This window comes from Phoenix dactylifera, chromosome 15 (assembly GCF_051530095.1).
Source record: "Phoenix dactylifera cultivar Ajwa chromosome 15, Ajwa_hap1_PhDact_Kaust_v1.1, whole genome shotgun sequence".
NCBI classification, from domain to species: domain Eukaryota; kingdom Viridiplantae; phylum Streptophyta; class Magnoliopsida; order Arecales; family Arecaceae; genus Phoenix; species Phoenix dactylifera.
In genome coordinates, this window is record NC_143204.1 from 17,040,913 (window position 1) to 17,066,804 (window position 25,892).

The following is a 25,892-nucleotide window of genomic DNA, read 5'->3' on the forward strand; positions in this document are numbered from 1 at the left end:
CGGATTCGGGTTGATTAATTTTTAATCTGACCGTACGTCCAAAACCGTCCGTATCCAACCCGACCCGATGGTTACCCAGGTGGCGAGCATGACTTCATATTTATTTCTATGCGCTTTTTCTTTTTCCCGCATGCGTGAGCGAGATGGGAGCAATGGCGGCGGCGAATCCAGCCGGAGTTGTCTTAGCCGCCGCCGCGGCCGCCGCCGCTACCGTGGCTTCCTCCGCCGCTCTCCTCTCGTACGTCCTCCTCTCCAACCATCGCTCGAAGTTCCCATGGAAGAGATCTCGCACAAACCCTCGAAGAAATAGGAGGAGGAGCGGCCTCGCCGCCGCCGTCGGCTATACCCCCCTTATCAGAATCAACAGCCTCTCCGACGCGACGGGATGCGAGGTAAAGTTGTCAGCTTTCACAAAGATCGCAACTCTTTTCTCTATATCTGTCGAAATTTCCATAAAGAAGATGGGAAGAAAGCCATTTGGTTCCTTCATTAACTTGGGAGATTTTTTTTTTTTTTTTTTGCTTTTTAGATTCTGGGGAAAGCCGAGTTCTTGAACCCTGGGGGGAGCGTCAAAGACCGTGTGGCCGTTAAAATCATTGAAGAGGTGATGATCCTATCTCCTTTTTCCTTGAAAATATTCGTTGTTTCTCCGTGTAATTGTTTCCATATTAGAAAGAAAGTAAGAAACTAGCAGTAATGCAACCTTATTAACGCAGCAGGCTTTCTGTTTCCTGTGGGTTGTGCTTCATTTTTTTTTTAAATAAACTCTACGTTCTTCAAATTTTTTTTTACTTATTAAATCAGAAAGGTGCTTCTTTTCAAAACAAGAGTGGAACTTTTATGATTATTTTTTCACTTCCCGGTTCTATAGAATTGCTCGGTCTTCTTATTCATTTAGTTATAATGTTTATGGGTTGTGTGATGCTGACTAAAATATTCAGTGAAGCAGATTATGTATCATGAATTAGAATTTTGCAAAATAAGCCTAATGTCATTAAATATATTGTTGCATCATGGATGCCTATGCCTATGGCTTTCAAGTTTCACATGTTAGGTTTGGGATGTGACTTTTTGTAGGCTCTGGATTCTGGAGAGCTTGTCCATGGTGGTGTAGTGACTGAGGGAAGCGCTGGAAGCACAGCTATAAGCCTTGCTACAGTTGCTCCAGCATATGGATGTAAATGTCATGTCGTGATTCCAGATGATGTTGCCATCGAGAAGGTATGTGCATTGAACGTATGTTTAATATCCCATAAAGTTGCCTACCAATATCTTTTATCCCTGGTAACTTCAGCTCTTAAACAATCACTTTTATGCCTCTCTGCGTCAAGTTATATGAAGGCTTGCAACGTGAAGCATGTATGTTTCAGCTGCAAAGCCTCTGAGTTATCTGTGTTGTCTGTTTAGAAGAAATTTATCCTTTTTAGGCTTGTTATTTTCCTTTAAGCTGATGAAGTTTCAAGTTTCACTAAGTTTTGGATCTATTTGTTAGTTAAAATTATGAAGAACATAATTTATTATAAATAATGTCGAAAATTTTAAGAGACGTGTGGTTCCTTGAAGCACAGGTTCTGTCTTGCCATTTTAAAAACTTTAGATGCAATAAATTTTATTAGGCATTCAGATGAGGATGGTTCTAGTCAAGTTTAATGGCAAGTCAAAAAATCCAAGCAAGATTATTTCCTATCATGAATTGCATGATGTAAAATGTTTGAAGATAGACAATAAGTGGTTAGATGTTGCAGTTTTTAAGGATCTTTTGATCAGCTTATGTGAACAGGGTACTAAGTAAAAGTTATTTGATAAGTCACATTATGCAAATCATTGTATTCAGTTGTAAATTGTTGTTGGTAAGATGGGTTTCCCCTCCTTTTTCACTCCTTTTTTTGAAGGAATGGTAACTTGAGTGTCCTGAAGATTTATAATAAAATAAGTAAGTACAGTTTGCATATGAAATATTACCAGTATTTCCAACTGGGATGTTCATTGGCTGGGTACATATTGACATCGTTTGTTCTATTACTCAAAAGCTAGCAAGGACTTATATAAGTTTAAGCTAGCAACAACAACCACCATCAAACTTGTTCCTGAGCTCATCCATGAAACATCAGGGTAAACTGAGAAGGCTTCACAGAAGGGTGTGCCGGGGGACTATTCAGCAAATGTTGTATTCTTGGACTTGGGAGTTATTTATATGGACCTTAAGTTATGAAAAATTAATCATTGGAACTAGATAGGACTGCTTATATAATTCTTTTATAGCTTCATATATTTTGGTTGCCAATCTTTTCGCTGAGAAGGTGCCTGTATTTTGAATTTTTATTAGGTAATTAGACTCTCTGCCATAACCTAAAGTTTATAAGACCAACCCTTTTCATTTCTGGTAAGCCTTTGCAATTCATATGGAATGGTCTAGGTAAAAAGGGGAAAGCCCAAGTAAACTTGGAATGAAGTGGTGAAGCGAAGAAAGATGCAGATTATGATGAGAACATGCATTGAATTGGTACTAACACTGTTACATTTTTTATAGCAAGGTTGTGATTTTTTGATTGGTGTTATAATTACATTTCTTGGAATAAAAGAAATAATCAGAGAAAAGGATGGGGGACAGGCAATGTTGATTAAAAAGAGTAACAAAAAAAAGGATCAATAAATCAGAAGAGAATGGCCTATTATTTTTGTTGAGTACCTCGTCTAGATCCAGCAGTTTAGGTATTTTTTTATCCCTTAAAAAAAAATGGTTGTTTTACTCATGTTATATATGCTATATGCTCATATAATACAAAGTTAGCTTGAACAACTGGTATGAAACCATGTAGATTTGCAAAGAATAGCATTACTCTGCGGACTTTGTGTTAGCTTTCAGAACTCTTAGTACTAGAAATAATTGAAATATTGCAAAAATACAGACCATGACCACTGAAAATTTTAACCTGTCTTGGTGGCATGTGCTTTGATTTATGAAGGCCATGTCAAAGGTTCGAGACGTATGTACCCCTTCTTCATCCATGACCACTGTAAAAAAGAATATTTGCAATATGGAGATTAGAACTTTTCCACACATCCTCTAGAGGTTTGGAGGTGGCCAATGAAATGCCTGACTTGTTTTATGACACATTATGCCCATTATGCTAAGCAAGATAGTACCTATATAGAAAATGTAACTCTCTTGTGATATTTCGAACTGAAAACCTCCAATTCATACGATGCTTCGAGAAGGTGGTTGTAGGAGATAGTGATACATACAGTTTTGTAGGACGTGATCTTCTAATTATTTTGTCGGTAAAATGAGAATCAAGATTGACTATATTCGTATAACTGCCCGGAAATTGTATATAATATTTATTACTTAATTACATTACAGATGAAGAATAGGTTCAAAGTTCATGCTATTTGTCGTGATTATATCTATATTTTAATGCTTGGCTCTCAAAATTCTTTTCAGTCCCAAATACTTGAGGCCCTTGGAGCTACTGTAGAGAGAGTGAGACCAGTTTCGATTACACACAGAGACCACTATGTGAATGTTGCAAGGAGGAGGGCCTTGGAGGCTACTAAGTCCGCAGCAATGCAAAGAGAAGCTTGTAAAATGGAAGGCAACAGCTTAATTCACATAAATGGTCATACACCACAGCAAGAAAAATGTCAGCCCATCTCCTCTACTGATTGTAAAGGAGGTTTCTTTGCTGATCAGTTTGAAAACTTGGCAAACTTTCAGGCCCATTATGAGTGGACTGGTCCTGAAATATGGGAACAAACTCGAGGGAGACTGCATGCCTTTGTTGCTGCTGCAGGTACAGGTGGAACTGTTGCTGGAATATCACGGTTTCTCAAGGTCTGTCTTCACAATATGTCTTTCATTTATTACATTTGAATATTCTGTTCAAACAAAGCGGGTTTTGCACTTCTCAACCCTTGTGTTTCTTTTCCAGGAAAAGAATCCAAATATTAAATGCTTCCTTATTGATCCACCTGGATCTGGTCTGTTCAACAAGGTCACAAGAGGAGTAATGTACTCAAAGGAGGAGGCAGAGGGCCGAAGACTGAAGAACCCTTTTGATACCATCACAGAAGGAATTGGAATCAACAGACTGACCAAGAATTTTCTGATGGCAGAGTTAGATGGAGCTTACCGTGGCACAGATAAGGAGGCCGTTGAAATGTCCAGGTCTGTAATCTAAACTCTCATGCACTAAAATATGATATTTTCCTATTGGTGTAAGCATAAAAATCAAGAGCATGTTCTCAAATAGATAGATTTGTTTTATGTACTTATGAGTGATAAATTGGCAACAATATAAAACGACGAAGCAGAAATTCGAGGATGTGTTAGCACTTTTAAACAGTGTTGTGATGGTTATGCCTGTTATTTTATGTCAGTATCAACACCACCTCTGCTATGGATCATGAGCATTGCAAGAATATTGTATAATTGTCATAACATCCCTCTTTGAAATTAGTCTCAATTTCTTTTTTGTCTTCTCATACTGTTATTCTGTTTATTCAAAAAAATATATATAATAATATGATGAAAATACTGTTGATTTTGCTGCTTTGCTGTTGTATGACTTATGTTATAGTATATCAATAATTTTATACTGAAACTATTCTTTTAATCTTATCTGGCCTTTTACGGTCCATCATGACTCATATGTGAAAAGTGCTGTTAGCATAACCATGATTATTAGTCATCTGGTAAATGGTTTAAATTCTGGAGTCAACTTAGCAAGGCAAATGTCTATTTTGGATAGCTTTTGATGAGTATAGAGTGAATTACTCCAAATTTAGCTAATTATTCTTGCTTAGCCAAGTATTGAACTCTGCTGAGTTTGATGCATACATACTGAATATAAATATGATTCTAGTTTTGAAGTGGCTGGGATGCAAGTTCTGGACAAAGTGGAACACTCTAATAACTGGATCAGTTATATCATCGTTTTAGAAATATCTATGTTGATGTTAAGATGAAATACAATGCTGCAAGCCCTATAATTTCTTTAAGATGTTCATGGTTTACTTGATTGCCTAAGGAAGCATCACTGCTTCTTTTTTTTTTAAAAAAAAAAGAGCCAATTACAAATTAATTCTATTTACTTTGAACAAAAGAACATGCCATGTTAGTGAGTTCCTTATCTTTTTTCTTGTAAATTAACTATCCTTGTATCATTCCTTGGCATGTTAACTGTGGTCTTGGATTGACACATTGTTGTCAAGCACTCAGGTTAGAGGTTAAACTCGATTTACTTTACCTGGATAATTGATTCCTATATTATATATAATACTGTTAGCAAGGGGTTAACTCGTATGCTCTTGTCAGTAGAAAGAATGCTGAACTTCTCTGACAAGTTCACAAGAAATGTGGCATTTACTTGACAGTCCTTGTTTCAACTTGCAACACCTATCTCAAGCTTTGAAGTTAGTGGTGGCAAATGGTCGTGTTATGTTGGATACAGATCAAGTCAGATACTAGTCGGCTCAAATATTTCTCAACCAAAACCTGACCTATTTATTACACTAGTTAAAAATTGAAAATTGAACCTAACCTATTAACTAAGCAGGTAACCCGACTCGACCCACATGGCCTCTTTAATAAATAGTAGGGTTAAGGACAGGTCTAGAGTGACCTGTGTTAACTTCCCATCTTCTCTTTACAATTGTTTGCCAAGGGTAAAAGGAAAGGAGAGAAGAGAAAAAGATATGGAGAGGAGGAAAAGGAAGAATATCTACTCCTCTCGAACTTTTGTTGGTTTCCCAATGGTCTAGCCTAAGCCACCCCAAGCCCCCAATGAAAGGTCCGATTGCCTAATTCCTTACTCTCAAACAGGGCCAGCTCTAAACAGATTAAATGGATCGGATCTAAACAGGTCAACCTGACCTAACTCAATTGTTAAACAGCTCAAGCCTCTAAAACCTATATCTGACTTGTTTAATAAGCAGGTTAACATGGGTCAACCTATTTATCTTGGACCCATTTATGCCAAATCCAAACATGTTTAATGCAGGTTGGATGCGTGTTAGCTTAGCAGGTCGGGTTATAGATTGCCACCCCTATTTGAAGTGGACTCATATGTTTACCCCAACCTCCAATTTTGAACCTGATTTGCTGAAATCATCGTTAGTTCTGCAAGTTTCAAGAAATGTTGTTTATTTGTCACTTAACCTAAGCATACAGAACTGCAGATTGTGTAACTTTCTTGGAATCAACATTTTTGTTGTATAATTTCTCTCAGGTTTCTTCTGAAGAATGATGGTCTTTTCATCGGGAGTTCTTCAGCCATGAACTGTGTTGGAGCTGTACGATTGGCACAATCTTTAGGTCCAGGTCACACAATTGTAACGATTCTGTGTGACAGTGGGATGAGGCATCTCAGTAAGTTCCACAACGCTCAGTATCTGGCTGATCATGGACTGACCCCCTCTGCGACTGGTCTGGAGTTCCTCGATCGTCCTTGAATTTGGGTGGGCCATGTTGTATGATTGTCTTTCCTCTCCTAGTCTGAGTTTTGCAATTTGAGCAGCCAACGCAGTAAATGAACATTCAGTAGATTATCAACGCTACATATAATGTATGCCATCATGAAGGTATGCAGTTTTTCTGTAGTTCGTGCGCACTGGGATAGAGGCCATCGTGCAGTTTTTGGCATCTAGAGATTGAATCCAACAAGTGGTGCTGCAAGAGATGGAAGAGAGCATTTTCTAGATCTTAATTATACCAGTAGAAAGCAGCTTCATTATCATGTGGTATGAATGGTTCCACAGGTTGGCTTTTGGTTACATCACTCGAGAAGGTGATACGGCCAGTCTCAGGGTTGCTAGTTATTATACTTTATATGTTGAAATTCTCATTTTTATGCTGCCATTCAGCTGGTCATCTACAGGATCTTGTGCTTATGTATAGCCCTCAATTTTGTAAAATGATACTGTGAAGGATTGTGGACTGTTACTATGATGATTAAATTATCAAAGATTCATTGTTCAGGTCCATTTTTTGTGTTTGTGGGTGTTCACCTGGCTCCCTTTAGTAACTTTAAAAAGCAGTTTTTGGTACTCATCTGACAGTATAACCATACTGCCCATCCCTCTTGCACTCTCTGCACAAATGAGCTAGGATCTGCAAATAAAGCCACTGGATGTCAGAAAGGAAAGAAACAAATTCAGCTGAAATATTTAGTTCCAGTGAAATATGACCATAACCTTGGTGTAATAAGGGGCTGCTACATTCAACAAATTCATTAAACATGGCAATTTGACAATGGAAGTATATGGTTATATATCATACAGCTCTATCATTAAGGTAAAACATCACCCACATTTGGCATTAAGTTGCACTAAAAACTCAATGTCAGATCATACTGCTAGTATTCCAACCTCCAGGTGTGCAATGCCCCCTAGCTAAAGATGTCTATGGATTAGATTTCACGCCCTGATGCGTCGGTGAACTTCGACGAAGCATGGAGATTGGTGGCATTTGTTTATGATAGAGACATTAACCTAAGATAAGCTACACATATCATGGCATTGCCTCTTGTAGGGATCGACTCATGGACCAAGTAGAACTGAAGAAGCAAGCTTGTGGACAGGTGGAAGCTCAATGAGAATGTTGAAAGGCGGTTCCTCTGCCTGAAGCAAAATGCTTTGCCTCCAAATACCTCAACCTGCTGGAACATCTCCTTAACCCAAGTCATTATAGAATCCTGATGTTGAATGGGGATGATATGATGAAGATTCAGAAGATGCAGAATGTAATTCTAAGAGAGCATACCGAATTCTGCAACCATTTGTGGCTGCTTTGCCTTCATGATCAGATACCTTTTGACCAAGAAAGTTGAATCCCATGGCTATGAAGCACTAATAACTGCAGGAAGAAAGAGGTGACAAATTCCATGTACAAGCTATGTTTTCTAATTTTGCTACTGGGATTCATTATAGTAATTCTATGTACTTTTCTTAGAGTAATGATGTTGCAGCCTTGTTGATCCAGCATCAAGTTGGAGTAAGTAAACACAATATTTACGAATAAAATTACATTAATAACATAGTATCATTCTACTTATTCATGAAAATTGAGTGTCATATCCTCATTTTTTTCAGAAAAATGCTAGAGGATCCAAATCTATTGAAAAGTTTCCTGCACAGATGCCTTGTTTTATGCAAGGCAGTTCTTACCCTGTCCAATCACCCGCCACTGCACAATACACGGCAAGTGATCGAATTAAATCCTTCCAGCACTTGGAGGTTCCAAATTCTGGCGACTCCAACCCCACACCCCGCCCCTGGAACTGGATGAAGAGAAGAAAAAAGAGACAGGCATGCACCACAGAGAGACGGAGAGAGAGAGAGAGAAAGATATGCCAAACCAGGCCTTGAAAGAAGTTCTGAAACTACCAAAAAAGAAATATACATGTACTGGAATAATTCTGAAATGGTTTAGAGACAATTCTCTGATCCATTATAAAGCTCATGTCAGTTTCTTTTAATTAGAAGCTTTTTTCTTTCAAATTTATCTTAATGAAGAAATTAGAACCTAGCGAAAGGACTTCACGATTCTTATGAAAATTCAAAGAACATTCAAAACTCGTTTTCCAGGATGTTCTGTAACATAATTTACTTCTTTCTTGAACACGGCTTTTCACTAAAATACAAACTATTTCTTTAGATGAATTTGAATCATGACTGTTTGATGACTCACAGGCCACCACAGGACGAGGGTTGAGGAATTCAGATGTTGGTGAACAAGACCATATTTTATTGTCGTAAGATTTGTTCGTTACCATGACTATGTTCACTGTGTTACTTGGATACTCACATCCAGTTTCTAGAATTTCTATCTGATATGTATTTAAATCAGATACCACTTGGATACTTATGAAAACTTTTTAAAAGCAGCTTTTCTTCTTTTCAGAAATTGGTCAAAATGTAAATTTTAAAATAACTTTATGAAATAACATTTCTCAAAATCCTTAAACTAATTAGAAGTTTGGATAAGAAAGATGCATATGACAGAAAAACTTGAGATATAATATTTTCAATATTTTTATAAGATATTCTATATATAATATATAAAAATATCTTTTCTGTGTATCCACATCTCTCCTTTTTTTTTCCCTTTTATTGACGCAAACACTTAAACACATGGCTGAATTTGATTCTCTTTTCACATCCATGCAGCACTGCTGTCAATTACGACATAAATTACCACGCAAAGAAATGGTTAACTGGTCTGATGAAACTTGATGTGCATGGTTAAGTGCTAACCATAGCTTATACCCTCAAAGTCACATCTTGTATGCTTCTAACATCTATTACGAGCTGTTCCTATCTAAGGTAGCAAATGGTCATACAAAATGTTTCTCCAAATTCTTTCTCATAGATTTCGTCCAAACTTCTCATCACTTCCAACATCTAAACAGAATCCAAGTTCCTCACAAATATGAGCTAATTATGCCTTTGCCGCACCAGACATCACTATCACAAATAGTCCACCACCAGTCTGCTTTCTAATGAGATATGCATTTATAATGAGCTCAATTTTTGTACATCAACAATTTAGCTGAACAAAATCATCGGTCTCATATTTGAAAATTTTTAGATCAAGCATAATTAGTATGTGAAAAAGATTCAGGTAAAAATGTGTCTGCTAACATATGCATCATGCAACAACACCATTATGATCAACCTTCCAATCTCCCCATCCGTGAATATTATGAAGTTGAACTACCAAAATTATCCTATGGACCTTCTTACTACTAAATTTGACAGAGTCTCGCCTACATATAATAAATTAAAATCCATATATTTTCTTTAATTAAAATACATATTTTCCCTGCTTCCAATCACCAAGGCTTTCCTCCATGATTCTAGGTTAGTATTTGCCCTCATAAACACTTTACTCAATGCATTAGCTGAAAATAGTAATTTAAGATGCTCCATCCTTGGAATTCCTTAATGTTACTTCAGTAATGGTTCTATGTATGATCAAGTGTATAATATCAAGCTGTGGGAAAGCATATGTGATGCATAATTAAGAGACAAGAATGCCTTTTACTTGTTGCTTGATGAGTGTCAATTAATACCAGCCAACTTATCAATTGTTAAATATAAGATGAATCACACAGGCCCCAAAGAAAATTTTTAGAAATGAAAAGATAAATCCTACAGATAATTACATTTATTTGATTTGATGAGCACTCGCCAACTCCAGGTTCCAGCTGTCTGACGACAGATTAGAGAAAATTGATATGGTTACTTCAATATTAATTGACCTACAATGAAAATGTTATTTATCATTTTTATTTATTTATTTTTTTTTTGACAGGACAAAACAAACATATATATATATATATACATTTTTTTGTTGAAGCATTTGCAGAATATGTGAGTACTGGCAATGTTTCTTCATAGTAAAGATCATATTTCTCTGTCAACCTTGCAATTGCAAGAAGTTTTATGAACTAAGCTATAGGGTTAACCTCATTTACTATATTTTATTTCCATGGATGTAATGTAGGAATTAGTGAATTTTCTTAAACGAATAAAAAATTAAACACATGCCTCCTCGATTTCACGCACGTTACCATGTGTCTTTGCTGAATTTGAACTTCTACAACAAGGAGGAATAGAAACAGTTTAAGAAGTCTGCTTCTTGTTCATGCATAAAAAATAAATGATAAATATATGGAAATTAAAAATAAAATTTAGTAGCTTGTAGATGGAGCTGCGAAGACTGACTTATTCTAATACAATGGTGAATATATTACAGAGGAAGCTGTGCATATTCTTGAATGATCGAAAACATTTTTTTCCAAATGTGCAGGGGGTGGAGGGGGTCAGCTTCTTCATTTGACATCAGTCCATATATAACGAAAATATTAATTACAAAGAATCGATGATTAAAGCACTGAAATGTTGTGGGCAAGCTATAGGGAAAAATAGGAAAACAAGAACACGAATCAAGAGATACATTCATATTTGACTGTAAGCTCGCAACGTATGCCAAAGAAAACATCTAAAGCACAAGAATCTCTGAATATGTGCGAAAAAAATAAAATGATATATCATTTGCCTAGAGGAAAATGTTCCTTACAGGAAAATTCTTTTTCCCAATGACACAACCTAAGCAGCAACTGCTCAGATGAATTCCTTGGCTCCAACCATGACTTAGCAGCAACTTTTGTGGTCAGAAACCATCCAGCCTTATCTGGTGCCTCATGAAATGGGACATTCAATTCTCCCAACTGTGACTCGAACATAGATGCCAACTCTTTCTCTGAATATTTATGCTTCCCATGCCCCGTATGAATACCCAGTAGTGGAGGCAACCCCTTCCCATTCTCTAAGGCCTTGGACAAATCGTTCATCCAGACACTGAAAGCAGTCAAAGCTGCTCCAGGTGAGAGACTCTTCAAGTGTAAAGACCACTGCGTGGGAGATTTCGATTGAAGATCTGTATATATCTCAAGATGAAGTGCCATATCCAGGAGCACACAAGCTTTTTTGGATTGATTGCGGTTTACATGGAGATGTATCAAACAATTACAATATGCCTTCTTCACTTCATTACTAACGTTGCTAAAGAGCTCTTCAGCTTCCTGTTTGACTGCCCCATTTCCAGCTCCTTCATCCACTAGCAGATTCACTAAGGAGCCCAACTTGACATTAGCTCTCTCTATACAATCAATCACTTAATTCTTCTGTTGGGGTCTGGGTCAGCACATTCAGAAGACAACAACAGAACCAGTCATCCGGAGTTATGCCCAATTTCAATAGCTTGTCAAAAGTTTCTCGCAACATCACCAGTCTGTCTAGCTTTCCCATAACACTGGATGATTGAAGCAATCACAAAGATATCTGGCTGATATGCAGTTTCCACCATCTCAAGTAACAAGCCTTCTACCTCCAAAACATTTCTGCTACAAGAGTATGCAGTAATTAAAGCTGAATAGCTCCAGCTATCAGGCTTACATTCATCAGGCAATCCCTTCATCTCTGCAAAAATCTTGGCCGCTTCATCAACACATTCACGCCAAGCAACCTCATTTCTTCATACACATTAAGTGCACCATCGAAATTCCCCGAATTACAGTTCTGATTACCGTCGCGAATGTAACCTTTCCTTGCAGGCACGATCATAGAGACAGAAAGCCTTCTCGATCTTGCCCGGCCGGCCATAAGCATCGATCATCGCCAAGTAGGTGATATCATCAGGGGTGCATTCGAACTCAGGCATCTCCTCGAACCAGTCCACCGCTTTCTCCGGCAAATTAAAATACCTGGCGCAGCTAATAACGGTCAAAAATGTCACGTTGTCCGGCTTAACCCTCCTCTGCATCATCTCCTTCCACAGGGCCTCTAGCCCATCCCAATTTTCACTTTCTCAATGCTTTGAGCGTCACATTATACAAAATCACCTCTTTGTTGTTCCTGATGTTGTTCTGGAACCACCTAGGCCGACGACGGAGTTGCCGGAGTTGAGGACGGTAACGGCGTCCTGCTCGGTGGCCCGGTCGCCGAGGGCGAAGAGGACGGCGGCGATGGGGTCGGAGGAGTCGAGGGAGGCGGCGAAACGGGAGTAGCGGGAGTCGGAGGAGTGGTGGCGGAGGCGGGCGGCACTTGGGCTGTTGGGTTTGATCCAAACTGAGTTTTTGAATGGAGGTCTGGGCTTCCGGCTCTCAGGGATTGGGCTTCTGGAGATCAAGGGTCAAGAGGTCTCGAGGGAGACATTAGGTGGCGTTCGATGCACCGGATAGGTTCGCCGAGATGATCTTGGGTTATCCTAGGTAATATGGTCCTTAATGATCTAAGATCATCTTATCGGTATGCTATAATGATTAAAAAAATTTGGATCAAAGAGTAACTTATTTGGTGTTTCATAAAAATCCAAAATTACTGGCCATATAATACCAAAACCATTCCTAATATATTCTATAAAAATATATTTATTATTCATATAAAATATATTATAATAAAATATTAAAATATTTATTAATATACTAATTATTAATATATTTCATAAAAATATATTTATTAGTCCTATAAATTATTAGTCCTAATAAAAATATATTAATTGCTATTATTGAATTAATATTTTTATTTATACTTATAAAATACTATTTTAATATTAATATTTATTTTGATTAGGAAGATAACGCAAATAGAAGTAATATATTAAATAATTTTATTATATAAAGTGCAATAATACATTTTTACTATAATTTAAAATTACCATTGGATAGTAATATGATAATATAATATAGTATAATATATTATAAATATAATATAAATAATAATATTATAATATTATATAATATATGATATTGATATAATATATTAATGATATATTGATATACAATTTTTTTTCTGCTGGACTAAGGAGCATTTTTGTCCTTAAATTTCAGCTCAAGATTACTGCCTTGGGGTGATCTTGAATACCCGATCTTAAGGATATGTATCCCACCACTGAGTTGGGCAGTGATTTAATAAGTAAAGGTGATTTAGGATCACTGCCATGTAGAATCACTATTGAGCAACCAAATGCAGTGATCTCATCATCTTCATCCATGTTACCTTTGATTTTAGGATAATTACCTTATATCAAACACCCCTTTGAGCGTATGGAGGAGGGGTTTGGAGGGAGGGGAGGGGAGAGGAGAGGGGAGAGGAGAAGGGGCAGGGAGGTTTGATGGTGTTTCTCTTCCACAAAGAGAGAAAGGAAGAGGAGAAGGAAAGGGATTGTTGGGAGTTGTGGGGGAAGAAGTGGTTGTGGTGGGATTGGGAGGAAAGGGTAGAAAAGAGTTGGCAGCTAATTTCCTTGCTTCTCCTCCTTTGGCAAGAGATTTAGACGAGAGCTAAAGATGAATATTTTATCGAAAAAGGTCTAGTAGTTATTTCCAGAGAGAAGATCTAAAGATCTTGCCCTTTGGGGTACTTAGTTGTATAACAGAACAATACTGCTTTCTGAGTTGAGAGCTACATGGAAAGGATTGGTCTATTTCAGTCTGATCCTACATGCCAATATAATATGAAACAACAAAACAGTTATATAGTGGATCAGACCAGGAACCCAATATGAAGAATGCAAGATATTATATCCTTCATGCAGGCAACAATGTGACTGACTAAGTGGCTCTTATATTACCGAGTTGGGTAATGATTTGAAAAGTAAGGATGATTTAAGATCACTGCCACGTAGGATCATCATTGAGCAACCAAATGCAGTGATCTCATTATTTTCACCCATGTTACCTTTGATTTTAGGATGATTACCTAATATCAAACACCCCTTTGGGGGTATGGAGGAGGGGCTTGGAGGGAGGGGAGGAGAGAAGGGGAAGGGAGGTTTGATGGTGTTTCTCTTACAGAGAGAGAGAGAGAAAGAAAGAGGAGAAGAAAAGGGAATGTTGGGAGTTGTGGGGGAGAAAGTGGTTGTGGTGGGATTGGGAGGGAGGGGTGGAAGAGAGTTGGCAGCCAATTCTGGGCCGGCCCAACTCTTAGGCGACTGCCCCAGCCTAAAGAAAGCCTACCGCAGGGAAGACCTCAAAAACAAAACAGAAAGGAAAAAGGCTTTCCTTAGTTAGTTCGCTTTAAGCTGGCCCACTGCAGGGAAGACCTCAAAGATAAAACGGAAAAGAAAAAAAAGGCTCCACTTAGTGAGTTCACCTTAGGCCCCCATATGCATTGAGCTGCTCCTGGGCCAGCCATTTTCCTTGCTTCTCCTCCTTTGGCAGAGATTTAGAGGGGAGCTAAAAGCGGATAGTTTATCGAAAACAGTCTAGAGGTTATTTCCAGAGAGAAAATCTAAAGATCTTGTCCTTTGTGGTACTTAGTTGTATAACAGAATAATGTTGCTTGCCGAGTTGAGAGTTGCATGGGAAGGATGGGTCTATTTTAATCCGATCCTACAGACCAACAACATAATATGAAACAACTGGACTCTAGAACAGTTATATTGTGGATCTCCATGGAGCAGGAACCCAATATCAAGAATTTAAGATATTATATCCTTCATACTAGCAACAATGCGACTGACTAGGTCGCTTCTTATATTACGGACAAGAATGACACTATGCCATGGGAGACTCCATCTTCATTACCTCATAGACTCTAAAATATTTTTATGACCGACACTAGTGGTTTCATTTATTTGAGAGCTTTGTAGAGTAGCTGCCTTAACGAGAGAGAGAGAGAGAGAGGATATAAAGATCTTGTCGTTCACAGCATTGGATTCTTATGCTCGAACTCTCTATAGCTCCTAAACTAGCATGTAGTATACCACATGGATCAAAAGCTGCTTCATCCACTACCTTGTTCACCTTGTATTTAATGTGACACCCATCTATGTAGGCAAACTTACCTCAAGATAAAACATATGTTTATTATCAAAATTGTCACAGTGCTTATTGCCACATTACTAGATTCCGGTTAGATTTTTCCCAGTATCGTCTGTCTTGCCTGTCTGGTATCAATTGGCGATGACTTGAGCATTATCAAAGTTTAGCAGTGAATAAAAAGTTGCCGACTGGTAATTGTCCTATCTCCAATCAAATTAAACTTAAATATAGTTGGGAGCAATAAGTGTTAGGATAAAAAACACGATGCTAAAGGTTTTTAGATTTCAAGTAAAAGAGACTACAATCATGGATAAAGTTCACAGATATCAAACTTTAATAAGTGTAGTGAACCAGATATGAAGGATTACAAATCAGGTTTGGGAATAGCGCATGCATGAAATTGAAAAGAAAGTGAATTAATAATCAGGAGTTGTGAATAAGTTTTCCTGCAAACTTTTCTTGGGACAAAAAAAAAGGGAATATCCATACTTATTTGACCGTATAGCTTTTAGAGGTCTGTTCTCCTTTCTGGATCTAAAGGTTTGGTTGCAGGTGATTAGGGCAATAGGAATTTGGGGCTTTGCTGGTTCTATTTTTGAGGGAAAAAAGGAAGGGAAAGATGAGCGGGATGTAGGCACCCACTATATATGATAGTAGACCATTTGTATCCCATACAAATCACATATAGTGGTATAGGTTTCACTAAGATTTTATGGGCACAACAACGCCATTTTGGAGTAGCTCAATTCCATGTCACAATATGTTTGAAAAAACTGGCAACTGATGGAACTTAAAGCCTTCTATGGGAAAGAGTTCACTCCTGTAAGGATCATAAAAGATGATAGTAATGTCATTATTTACACTTTCTACCAGTCTCTCAACTAGGATGACAAATGGACAAAAAATGGAGGTAGTCTTATGATGATAGCAACAGACACAGCCGAAGAACTCAATTTGAATGTAACCATTGATTCGGCTCAACAAAAACGAATAGATGACATGTAATGCAGACACATTGCACAGAGCACAAAAAGCATTATTCAAACGACAATCAATTAACATGTAATTAAGGTTGATGATGAAGAAAAAAGTGACTAAAAAACCAGACGAGAGGATGCTGATGAAACATAATCCATTTAATGTGGAGAATAGAACATTCAGTAATAATAGACAATATCCACGGTTCATAACAAGGATGCATCCCTTGTTAGTAGATATTATGGCTTTTAAGACTATAAAGAAGATGCTCCACAAACGTATCTTAGAGTTTGCTTGATTATGCTCTTAATGACGGTATCTCTCAAACTGAGACTCATGGCAATGTGGGTCAGGCCAATCTCGTGGGGAGCTCTTTGGCGTGGTTGCACTGCTTACCTTACTGCCCACACGTTGTCTCAGGGTTTCCACCTTGTTTTCACGCCCCGTCCCGGAGAATTTACAATCTGCTTCCTTGAGCTTCTGCTTGAAACGCTGCTTACGGCCAGCTGCGTTCAGCTCTTGCTGCTTGGCTGAAGAGGGCGGAGCCCCGTGAGGTCCCAAGTAGATCTTTTCAGCTTCCTTGAAGGCCTGTTTGAAGGGAATACAAATGGAATATGAATTTTTAAATGAAGGAAAATGGGAGATAGATTCTATTGAAAACTGTCGAACACATAATAAAAGCTGCTTCAGCAAAGAGATCTTTTAAGACCAACCCTTGGAGGAGGTTCACGATCTGTTACTCCCGGCACATCTGGTTTACCAAGATCAGAGTCTCCAACGTTCAAACTTGGGATCACAAACCCATCAGTATCTGTAAGATAAAACCTAATAAATTGATATTTCTGAAAATATTTGCAGGAACCAATTGTACATTTGGAGAGCCAATTGATCCAGAAACTAACATTTCATACTAAATAATGCTCAATTATCCATCCAGTCCAACTTTGATAACAACTCCTATCCTATGATTGTTGAACACAAAAGGGCTTGCTCATGAACCATGATCCACAAGGAAACGTAAATGATTGAGTTGTAAACATAAGTTCTTGCGAAGAGAAGCAAACAAGGATCAAAAAATTAATGCCACAATATCAACCAGAATAAAACATGACTAAATGATACAGTCTAATTTTAACAAGTTCCCACAATACATGAGACATTTACCAACCCTTATAGGACACCAAAAATGTGCCTATCCCCTTGAAAAATGGGTACATTTGTTAACTGCTGTTAAGTCCAGAAGTTATATATCCTAATGCACCAAATTTGCATAATCAATGCAGAGACTGCAATATACCATTCAACATAAAACAAACATTGGTTCCTTTATTGACATGATTTTTGACCCCACATAGGTAAATTTCTTTCTTTCTTTCTTTCTTTCTTTGTACTCTTATCATACATTACCGACAAAATCTCAAACTATTTCGACGAGACAACTTAAGGAGATCTAATTTTCTATAGAGAAACATATGGTGTTTTTCTTAAATGGATGTAAAACTGATTTTCTTTATAAGTATCAAAACAATTTTTTTGGGCCTAGAGAAGCAGACAACATAAAGCATATGAACACCTGGATAAAACTATGTTGCGACAATGTCTTAATGTTTATGATGCATGCACATGATTTGGATTTTCATTTGACACAAAAACTTCTTGGCTTTGGAATGTTGGTTTTACCCTGTTCCAGATAACATCAGTCTGCCAAAATTGAAAACAAACATCATACATCTCAACAGAAGTTGATAAAATAATGCTATGATTATCTAAAATCAGGGTTTTACACCTAGGTTAAATGAAAGAGTGGGAGGTTAAGGTTTAAAAAGAATGGTGTTCACTGTTCAAAATCTATATTAGTCATATCTCCCAAAAGACAGGAAGAAGAAGATTAACAAGGGAAGGCAGAGGAAATGAAAAATGATAAAATTTCAGCATGAAAATGACTGGATTTAAAACCTACTTTGAGATTTTTTAATGCAAGACTGGCCCGATCTGGTAACAGATCTGAAGAAATTGAGCGAAATGGGGAAACTGAGATTTAGGCTTCGGTTACTCTTGGACCACACTTTAACTTTAGTCAAATGACTAGGACTGAAAAGTGCATAGGATGATGGCTGGGTCAATGCTATCTTTCTCATCTCTGTCCGATTTCTATCAAAAAATGTTCAGGAATGAGATTAACATTGGAATAGACAAAATATTCAGGACGAGGCCTGATTTTTACCATAAAATATTCAGGAATGAGATTAAAATAGGAATAGACATGTTTGGGACACTGAGCAAGATTTGTATACATGAGTCCAATATTCAAGGTACTGAGTCCATAGTGTTTACCAAGGATCAAGGTACTAAACTTCCACAGTATTTACTAGCAACTCTTGCAAGTTCCCATGAATAATTTTGGCAACACTGTGTGTGTGTCAGAGAGAGGGAGAGAGAGAGAGAGAGAGCAAGAGCAAAAGAGAGGTAGCGGAGAGAGAGATGGGAATAGGTCAAAGATGGGCCAAACTTTACTCATGTCCACACTACCATGAGGTCTCAACATGCATTCAACCCCTTTTAGCAATCCCATGGGGTTCAACCCTTATGAATAGGAAAAGAAAAATGAAGGAAAACTTGCATCCCATCCCCCCATATGTTACCAAATCCCCAACCTACTAGTAGGCCTCACACCATCTCATACACAAAGAAAATAAACAAATATATCTAACTCCAACAATAACATTTTGTCAAAGTCATTTAATAATCTGAGTATCCTCATTATCTCCAAAGAGCTAAACTGTTCTCACAATAAGCAAGAGTCGTACTAGTGTTTTCTGGGCTTCAAAGAAAGAAAATATTTTAGTCTTAAAGCTAGAAAAAACTTTAGGGTAGGGCTGCATGGCCTTGATCTGCATCGCATGCTTCTATCATTGTTCATTCAGCCTTGAGAAGGCCAAAGAAGTGGAAGCTTCTAATTCTGATAGGTTGAACCGTAATTGCTTTTGAAATTGCATTCAGCTTTGTTGAACTAACATATAACAAATTCCCTTAGAATGCATATGTACTTGCTTAGTCCAACAAACACTGACAATCAATAAATATATCTGCAACCTTCACGGGAATGACATTCCATCATCCTTCACATTCATTTCATCTCTAACTAAGCTTTGTTTCTTTCATCTTGTCATCTGATTATTAAAAATATTTCATCTTCAATTTATGTTATATCATTATCATATTATATTATTATACTATAATTTTGTGACTGTTTCTTCCAGCTACCCAGCAAAAACAGAACATGATTTATCACATCTTTCATTTTCTTAATGAAAGTGACTTGAGCTCTGCTCAACTATTTCTTCTGAAAGCCAAAAAAAGGGTCCCTGTACATGCCGTACATGCATAGAGATAAGACAGGTTATACCATTTGTCATACAAGCTTAAGAAGAATAATTGGTCATGGAGCATATCTACAGTATTTTTCATTTGATACACTATTGCAAAAACATAATTCTCAGCATAAATATTAGCATAAACCAAGTATCCTTAATAAAGATGTGTCTTCATCATTCAGGATTAATCAAGGAACCCTCTCCAGTTACAGACTTTCAAAATAAGTCAGGCCTTCTTTGCTTTATTTCCGATGTACTACAGGCTGTTACCCTAGCCATGTGCCTAACGTATACATTTTGAATTATCTTCAATCCTAAAAAGGTTAAATGGCCTTTTGTTACTCACCTTTATCCATTATTTCATCACTCTACCAAATATAAACAAACCCAAGCATCAACAGTTAATTGATCGATAGAGAAACAAATGGAAGTTATCATTACAACAAATAAATCGACCAAATTTGGATTTGTTATACGAGAATCCAAATCATTAACTAAAACTGCAAAAAAAGAAGAAGGAAATAACATGTATACCAACAGCAATTCAGCAATCCCACCAAGTCTAGAAATTTCAGACAGATTCGTTCAAACACACTAATTTCTCGCGAATCTTAACATGAAAACACTTTTTTTGGTACCTAAATTTCCAACCAAGAAGACTAAAGATTAAATATTGGAAAACATAAATCGAAATTTCTCTACAGATGCATGAATCCTTGGCAACAACCAACCAACAATCTCGACATAAAACAAGACTAAAGGAACAAGATTTAGGTGCGGAAAATATGAGAGAGAGAGAGAGATCACCCCACTCGTCTTCTTCTACCTCTGGAGCGGGCTGAGTCAGAGAGGGATCCATGGAGCGCAAATGAACATGGATTTCAGCAGGCGCAGGGGCGCGAGAAAGACGGCAACTTTCTCGAATCTCCGGGGAAAACAACAGCAAAAAAAAAGTTATATAACGCTATTCACATAGAAATTTCAAGGAAAACAAGATCGGCAAATCGGAGAAGAAGCGAAGATAAGGGATCCAAACGAGGAACCTTTGAGAAGAAGAGGGGAGCGGGCAGAAAGATGCGACGCCACGAGGGTTCATTAGGAGGTCTGATTTTCCTCAAATTCGAATGACATAAATGCCCTTGGGTTTGATTTAAATAACGAAAACGTGTGGCTATTTATAGGCCAGAAGGTGGAGGGTAATTTCGTCAGTGAAGATGTTATAGGGATAGTTTACTTAGAAGAATAGGTTTGCCTAGGGGAGAATAAGGTTTAGATCGGATTCCCACTTGCCATAGTTTCCTTACAAATGTTTTGAAATTATAATGCATTAAAACTATTGCTAGGTAGGGTGGCAATCTACCACTCAAACAATGTGACCCCCAAATGATCTAATTTATGGAGGATCAGATTTGGCACAAATAAATTTAGGTTATAAATGAGTTATGAAGTGGGTTGAATTGTTGACCCATTTAATAATTAGATCGAATTATGATATGACTTGTTTAATTCATTTAAAAACTACTTAATCCAACTATTTAACTTGTTTAACCTTTTTATATCTATTTAATTCATTAAAAACTACTTAATTTATTTAATCTATTTAACCTGATTTGACCTATTTACTAAATAGGTTATGCGAGTCTAGTTGAATTATCTGTTTAATAAACAAGTCAAGTTCAAATCTAAATTTTTAATTTGTTTAATAAATAGTTCAGGTTTTGTGTGATAAATTTATGATCCGACCCATAGTGAACCAACTTGCATCCAACCCAATTAGTTGGGTTGATAGGACACCACAAATGCACACTTAGAAAGAGGAGTAGAGAGAGAGAGAGAGAGAGAGAGAGAGAGAGAGAGAGAAATCAATAACTATTATGGAGCATCGAGCGGAACCGACATTATGGATAGGGTCATCCATTGATTGTGTTGTCCAACCCGGTCTTGACTGGAATATATTGATTATGCCTGGCTCGCGTTTAATTGAGTCAAGTTTAAATATAGTTCCTCGGCTTGAAATTAATTTGGAGATGTGATATTCTTCAATCATTTTTTTATTTCTTTTATAGACTTTTAATTAATAAAATATTGAAATTAATGCTTGAATGTAGTTTTTATTCTTGAGTTTATCATATTGGCCGAGATCTTGATATCTCAATCCAAAAATATCGGTCAATATCTTGAAAAATCTTAGTTCCCTCCAAATTTTCCAACTTTCCATATTTACTAAGATATATCAAGATCTTAGTTTATAATTCATGATTGAGGCTCAAATTGTTGGAACATCCAAATTGTGAGAATCATATTAAGCTTTACTCAAACTTAAGCTCTGGTTAAGTTTTATTCAAACTCGCAATAAGAATGAAATGATTTTAGCCCAATTTAAGATTACGATTTAATTGAAATAGATTCATGTAATTTTAGGCTCTATCATATAATTAATGAGCTAATCTTGATCTAAATGCCATGCTCAAAATTATTTTCAAGTCAAGCTCGATTATATCTTGCCTTAATCAACCTTGACTTGATTGCATCTCTAAATATCACATTTGTCCCTTATTTTGACCTAAGACGGATTTGCTTCTACCATTTGGATTGTTGGAGCCAATTTAAAATGAAAAGAGGAACTATAATAGATAACCATCTATTCGAGAAGATATTATAGATAAGTCCACTATGTTAGCTTCAGCTAATTCTCCAAATTATTGAAATTAGATCAAATGAATAAAAGAACTATTACACTTAACCCACTACAAACTTTGGTGGTCTCTGTGTGGAACCAATATAGGATCTTGGAAATAATCGGAAGCATTCTCAGAAACTTGTGCAAAATTTTTTACCTCAGGATTTTTATATAATAACTGCAGAACCTATAAGCAAAAATTCTGCAAGTAATTAAAAACTCGATCACAGACCTATATGCAATGTTTATTTTTAATGTTTACTATGTAATGATCATTGAACTATTAATTTTTTAAGGTAATCGTATAGAATATGTAACTTAGTAACTTAAAACTAATTAAAACCCTACATAACAACATTTGGTATGATTTTTGTTTGGCATTCCTCATATTATGAACTTATAGCCATTATGCAGTAGCTTTATACTAGGAGTGGACTGTTACAAGAACAGTCCGACCACCCCAACCTTTCAGACATTTGTGCAGTGACACAACACCTACAACATTTTAAGGTATCGCATGCTTATAAGGTAGCTAATTTAACAGCGGGGTACCTTGCTTCTTTTGCTATCATAATACAGGGTTATTGGCTTTGGTTAGATGATTACCCCACCCCACAAAATTCTCTGATTTTGCAAACTTTTTATGTATGTTTTAAAGGTTAATATAACAGATATACAATTCTGACCCAAAAATAGTTTTAGATCCATTCAAAGACTTGTACATAATTTTTCACTTCCACATTATTTATGTAGACATGGTAAATTGTATTTATGTAGACATGGTAAATTGTATGCAATCTCCACATAGAACTTACAAGCGAGGAAATAATAGCAGAATAAAATAACCTACTTGTGACAAAACCCCATATTTTTGTCTTAACTTGTTTCTGTCTTCCTTCAGGCTCAAGATAAAAAGGAGCTCAAAGCGAGGAGGGACTAAGGGGGAGTGACCACTTATGGAATAATCACTTGAGAAAGCTATTAACGGGCCTAAACTAATGTATCGTCTGCTTCTGGTTTTGGTAAATCACAACAGGCTAATCTATAACATTCAACTTAGCACATACTTAGGGACTAGTATATAATTTTCTTTTCGATAGACAATTCAAATTCAATCCTTAGCTTCTCGAATCTGAACCTTAGGTCTCCCCTGTTGGATTTTGTAATTATATTTTTGACTTTTAATTTGTGGCGATTCAAAATTTTAATCATTTTAAATCCTATATGAATTTTCTTTTGGAATATCTCAAAAAGATGCATCTTTTAGTAAATAGTGGCTATTCTATCAAAAGATGCATCCTTTCTTCTCGAGATAACTCCACATGAAAAGGTGTACCCCTTCCTTATAAAGGGATGCTTCTAAAGCATCATGTCTCCTGCATTGCATCATTTTGGAATCTATAGGTAGAAATTATAGGATTGCTTGAGAGATATAAGTAAGTTGAGGGAAGGGACAATAGTGGTGTGCCCCCATTGCGGCACTTAAGGGATACAAGTGAGAATTAAAGAATTGCGAAAGATCCCTAATATTTCCATTCTCTATTTTAGGGCTTTATTTTGTATTCTACTCTTCTATACTTGGTCTTAGATAGTTTAGATTGCATATTGAATTATACCTTAAAAGCAATAATGTAGTGACTTGTTGTATATCATTATCAATTACTTATAGCAGGACAAGTTGAATTCTACTCTAAGAGAAGTATCATCCATAGCACTCCTTAAAGTGGATTATTTTTTCCAACTCATTTTTATTCATATTTCCTGGGTTCATTGTATCTTATATTAATTATTTTATTTAATATGACAGCAAAGATGAATTATTTAATATTAATTATTTTACAGTCTCCCTTCTTTGCCACTTTTCTCTTCATGTCTCTCCGGGAATTCAGACTCAATGTTGGGGATTTGAGAAGAAGAGATGTAGTTTAGGTGGAGTCGCCTCCAAGGAAGCTTCATTCCCAGGCTATTTCATCTTCTTATTCAAAATCTGCAGCAAAGATGGGTTTTTTATTTTTGTGAGAAAGCAAAGCCCGGTTTTTTAAATCAGTACATGTCTCCACGTCGAAAATTCTGGCGTTAGATTCGATTTCTCAGTAAAAGAAAAATAATATATTTTTTCACTATTTAGTGCTCAAAAAGCTTCTCTGAGTTCGATCTATTCCTTTCTTCGAGTTTTGTTGAACCGATTGAAACAGAACTGGCTTAATGGCATGACTTTAATCCTCTTTTAGGTCTGGTGGAGTAGACTGGTAATTTTTGTTCACTATGAGTGATATCTTATATATCAATTCATCGGGCCAGCTTGTCACCTCTGATCAGGTTTAAGGATTTATGTGCTTTTGTGCTTAACCTTGCATGCTTTACCTGAAAGAAGAATAGTCTAGTAAATTCTTACCATGACAAAAGAAGAGTTTGCTCGATATTCTCAGCAACCTAAGACCTGACTCATCAGATAAATTGATCTGGAGATAGAAATGAAGCGGTATGCATACCGTCTCGGTATCAGTCTTCATATTGGTGTCATTCTGTTACTGTATCGATACGTCCTATATAGAACCCGGTTCGATGTACCGAAAATCAATATGCTCTCTGTATTGCATACCAATATCGAACCGGTACAATACGATTTACCCTATACCATTCGGTTGGATACGGTATGCATGGCATATCTTAATTCATTCACTATTAGATTTTTATATAAATTCATCTATAAGCATGGCCAGTACTAGTACTCTGGAAAGAAACAGGTTGAATAATAGGCTTTTTTTAATGAAAATTCTTGGCAGAAATTGGGGGCGGGGGGGGGGGGGGGGGGGGGGGCGTTGCTGCTTCTATAATGATCCTTCAGAAACCATAGATCACATCTGCCATCAAATCGATGGTGCTCAAGCTGGTCCTTGCTTCCTTCATTAACACCTCTCTGCTCTTTAATTTGAATGATCTAAGCTATGGAATAATAATGTAAAACGTATTTAAGAGGAGAAATCAGGTTAGCCTTACACACTCAGTATCTCTGGACTTTAAACTAACTCTCCATCTCTTCGTTTTTTTATCTTTTTTACTATTCAATAAAAAAAAGGGACTAAAAAATCTTAGCTGACTCAAGACAAGAAGTTCCATGCCACAACTCAGAGAGTGGCTGATAGTTGTAGTTGGATTCAGGCCTCTCATATGTTTGGCTACTCTTTCTCCTACTTTCAGCACCAGAATTATAACCACTCTTTATGGTTTAGTAATTCTTTGAGGACAATTGCATTTCTACTCCTGGCCATGGAAAGAAAGGCTGCACATAATGCAATGGCTGAAATTGATGTCACATAATGTCATCAATCAATCATTTCCCAGGATATGAGTGGACCAGATACTGTGTGGCGAAGCCTGTTCTTGGAACATTTTGATTCTCACCATGACGAAGACGAGCATGATGACATTCTCATAAAAGGATGGCTTCTTTCTGCATTCTAGAAATTCTATGCTAAACTAGAGTAGTCTAAAACTTGTGATCTCATCGTCATTGCCATGGTCTGCTCTCAC

General features: G+C 36.9%; 3 protein-coding genes across 4 annotated transcripts; 1 reads left to right on the top strand and 2 right to left on the bottom strand.

Annotated features, from left to right (window-relative positions):
• The first annotated feature begins 81 nt into the window (after positions 1–81).
• LOC103704221 (Pyridoxal-5'-phosphate-dependent enzyme family protein) lies at positions 82–6,984 on the top strand. Its single transcript, XM_039134112.2, has 6 exons — positions 82–392; positions 530–604; positions 1,078–1,221; positions 3,446–3,835; positions 3,933–4,168; positions 6,231–6,984. The coding sequence occupies exons 1-6, from the start codon at positions 144–146 to the stop codon at positions 6,451–6,453; spliced, it is 1,317 nt and encodes a 438-aa protein (XP_038990040.1). The 5' UTR covers positions 82–143; the 3' UTR covers positions 6,454–6,984.
• Positions 6,985–7,004: 20 nt separating this feature from the next.
• LOC103704295 (pentatricopeptide repeat-containing protein At4g16390, chloroplastic) lies at positions 7,005–15,094 on the bottom strand. Its single transcript, XM_088711424.2, is given in 10 exon segments — positions 7,005–7,111; positions 11,084–11,682; positions 11,684–11,778; positions 11,780–12,022; positions 12,025–12,080; positions 12,083–12,109; positions 12,112–12,368; positions 12,370–12,442; positions 12,445–12,683; positions 15,090–15,094. Coding segments are annotated over 10 exon segments (1,701 nt in total).
• A 1,347-nt stretch (positions 15,095–16,441) lies between these two features.
• On the bottom strand, positions 16,442–20,786 carry LOC103704222 (uncharacterized). 2 transcript variants are annotated; one of them, XM_008787424.5, is made up of 4 exons: positions 20,722–20,786; positions 20,486–20,603; positions 17,018–17,115; positions 16,442–16,892 (listed from the first exon to the last, which is right to left on the bottom strand). In XM_008787424.5, exons 2-4 carry the CDS (start codon positions 20,535–20,537, stop codon positions 16,611–16,613), a joined length of 432 nt encoding a protein of 143 aa, XP_008785646.2. In that variant the 5' UTR covers positions 20,538–20,603; positions 20,722–20,786; the 3' UTR covers positions 16,442–16,610. The 2 variants fall into 2 exon arrangements, with proteins under 2 accessions (XP_008785646.2, XP_008785645.2); XM_008787423.6 differs by having other exon boundaries at positions 20,486–20,774.
• Positions 20,787–25,892: the final 5,106 nt, after the last annotated feature.

Bases quoted from the DNA above. Each gene is read 5' to 3' on its own strand.
- LOC103704221 (XM_039134112.2), top strand. From the start codon at position 144: ATGGGAGCAATGGCGGCGGCGAATCCAGCCGGAGTTGTCTTAGCCGCC. The intron at 393-529 runs GTAAAGTTGTCA...TTTGCTTTTTAG, and splicing joins CCGACGCGACGGGATGCGAG to ATTCTGGGGAAAGCCGAGTT. The intron at 4,169-6,230 runs GTCTGTAATCTA...AATTTCTCTCAG, and splicing joins GAGGCCGTTGAAATGTCCAG to GTTTCTTCTGAAGAATGATG.
- LOC103704222 (XM_008787424.5), bottom strand. From the start codon at position 20,537: ATGGATCCCTCTCTGACTCAGCCCGCTCCAGAGGTAGAAGAAGACGAG. The intron at 17,116-20,485 runs GTGATCTCTCTC...TTTATCTTACAG, and splicing joins GGTAGAAGAAGACGAGTGGG to ATACTGATGGGTTTGTGATC. The intron at 16,893-17,017 runs GTTGGTCTTAAA...CCCTTCAAACAG, and splicing joins ATCGTGAACCTCCTCCAAGG to GCCTTCAAGGAAGCTGAAAA.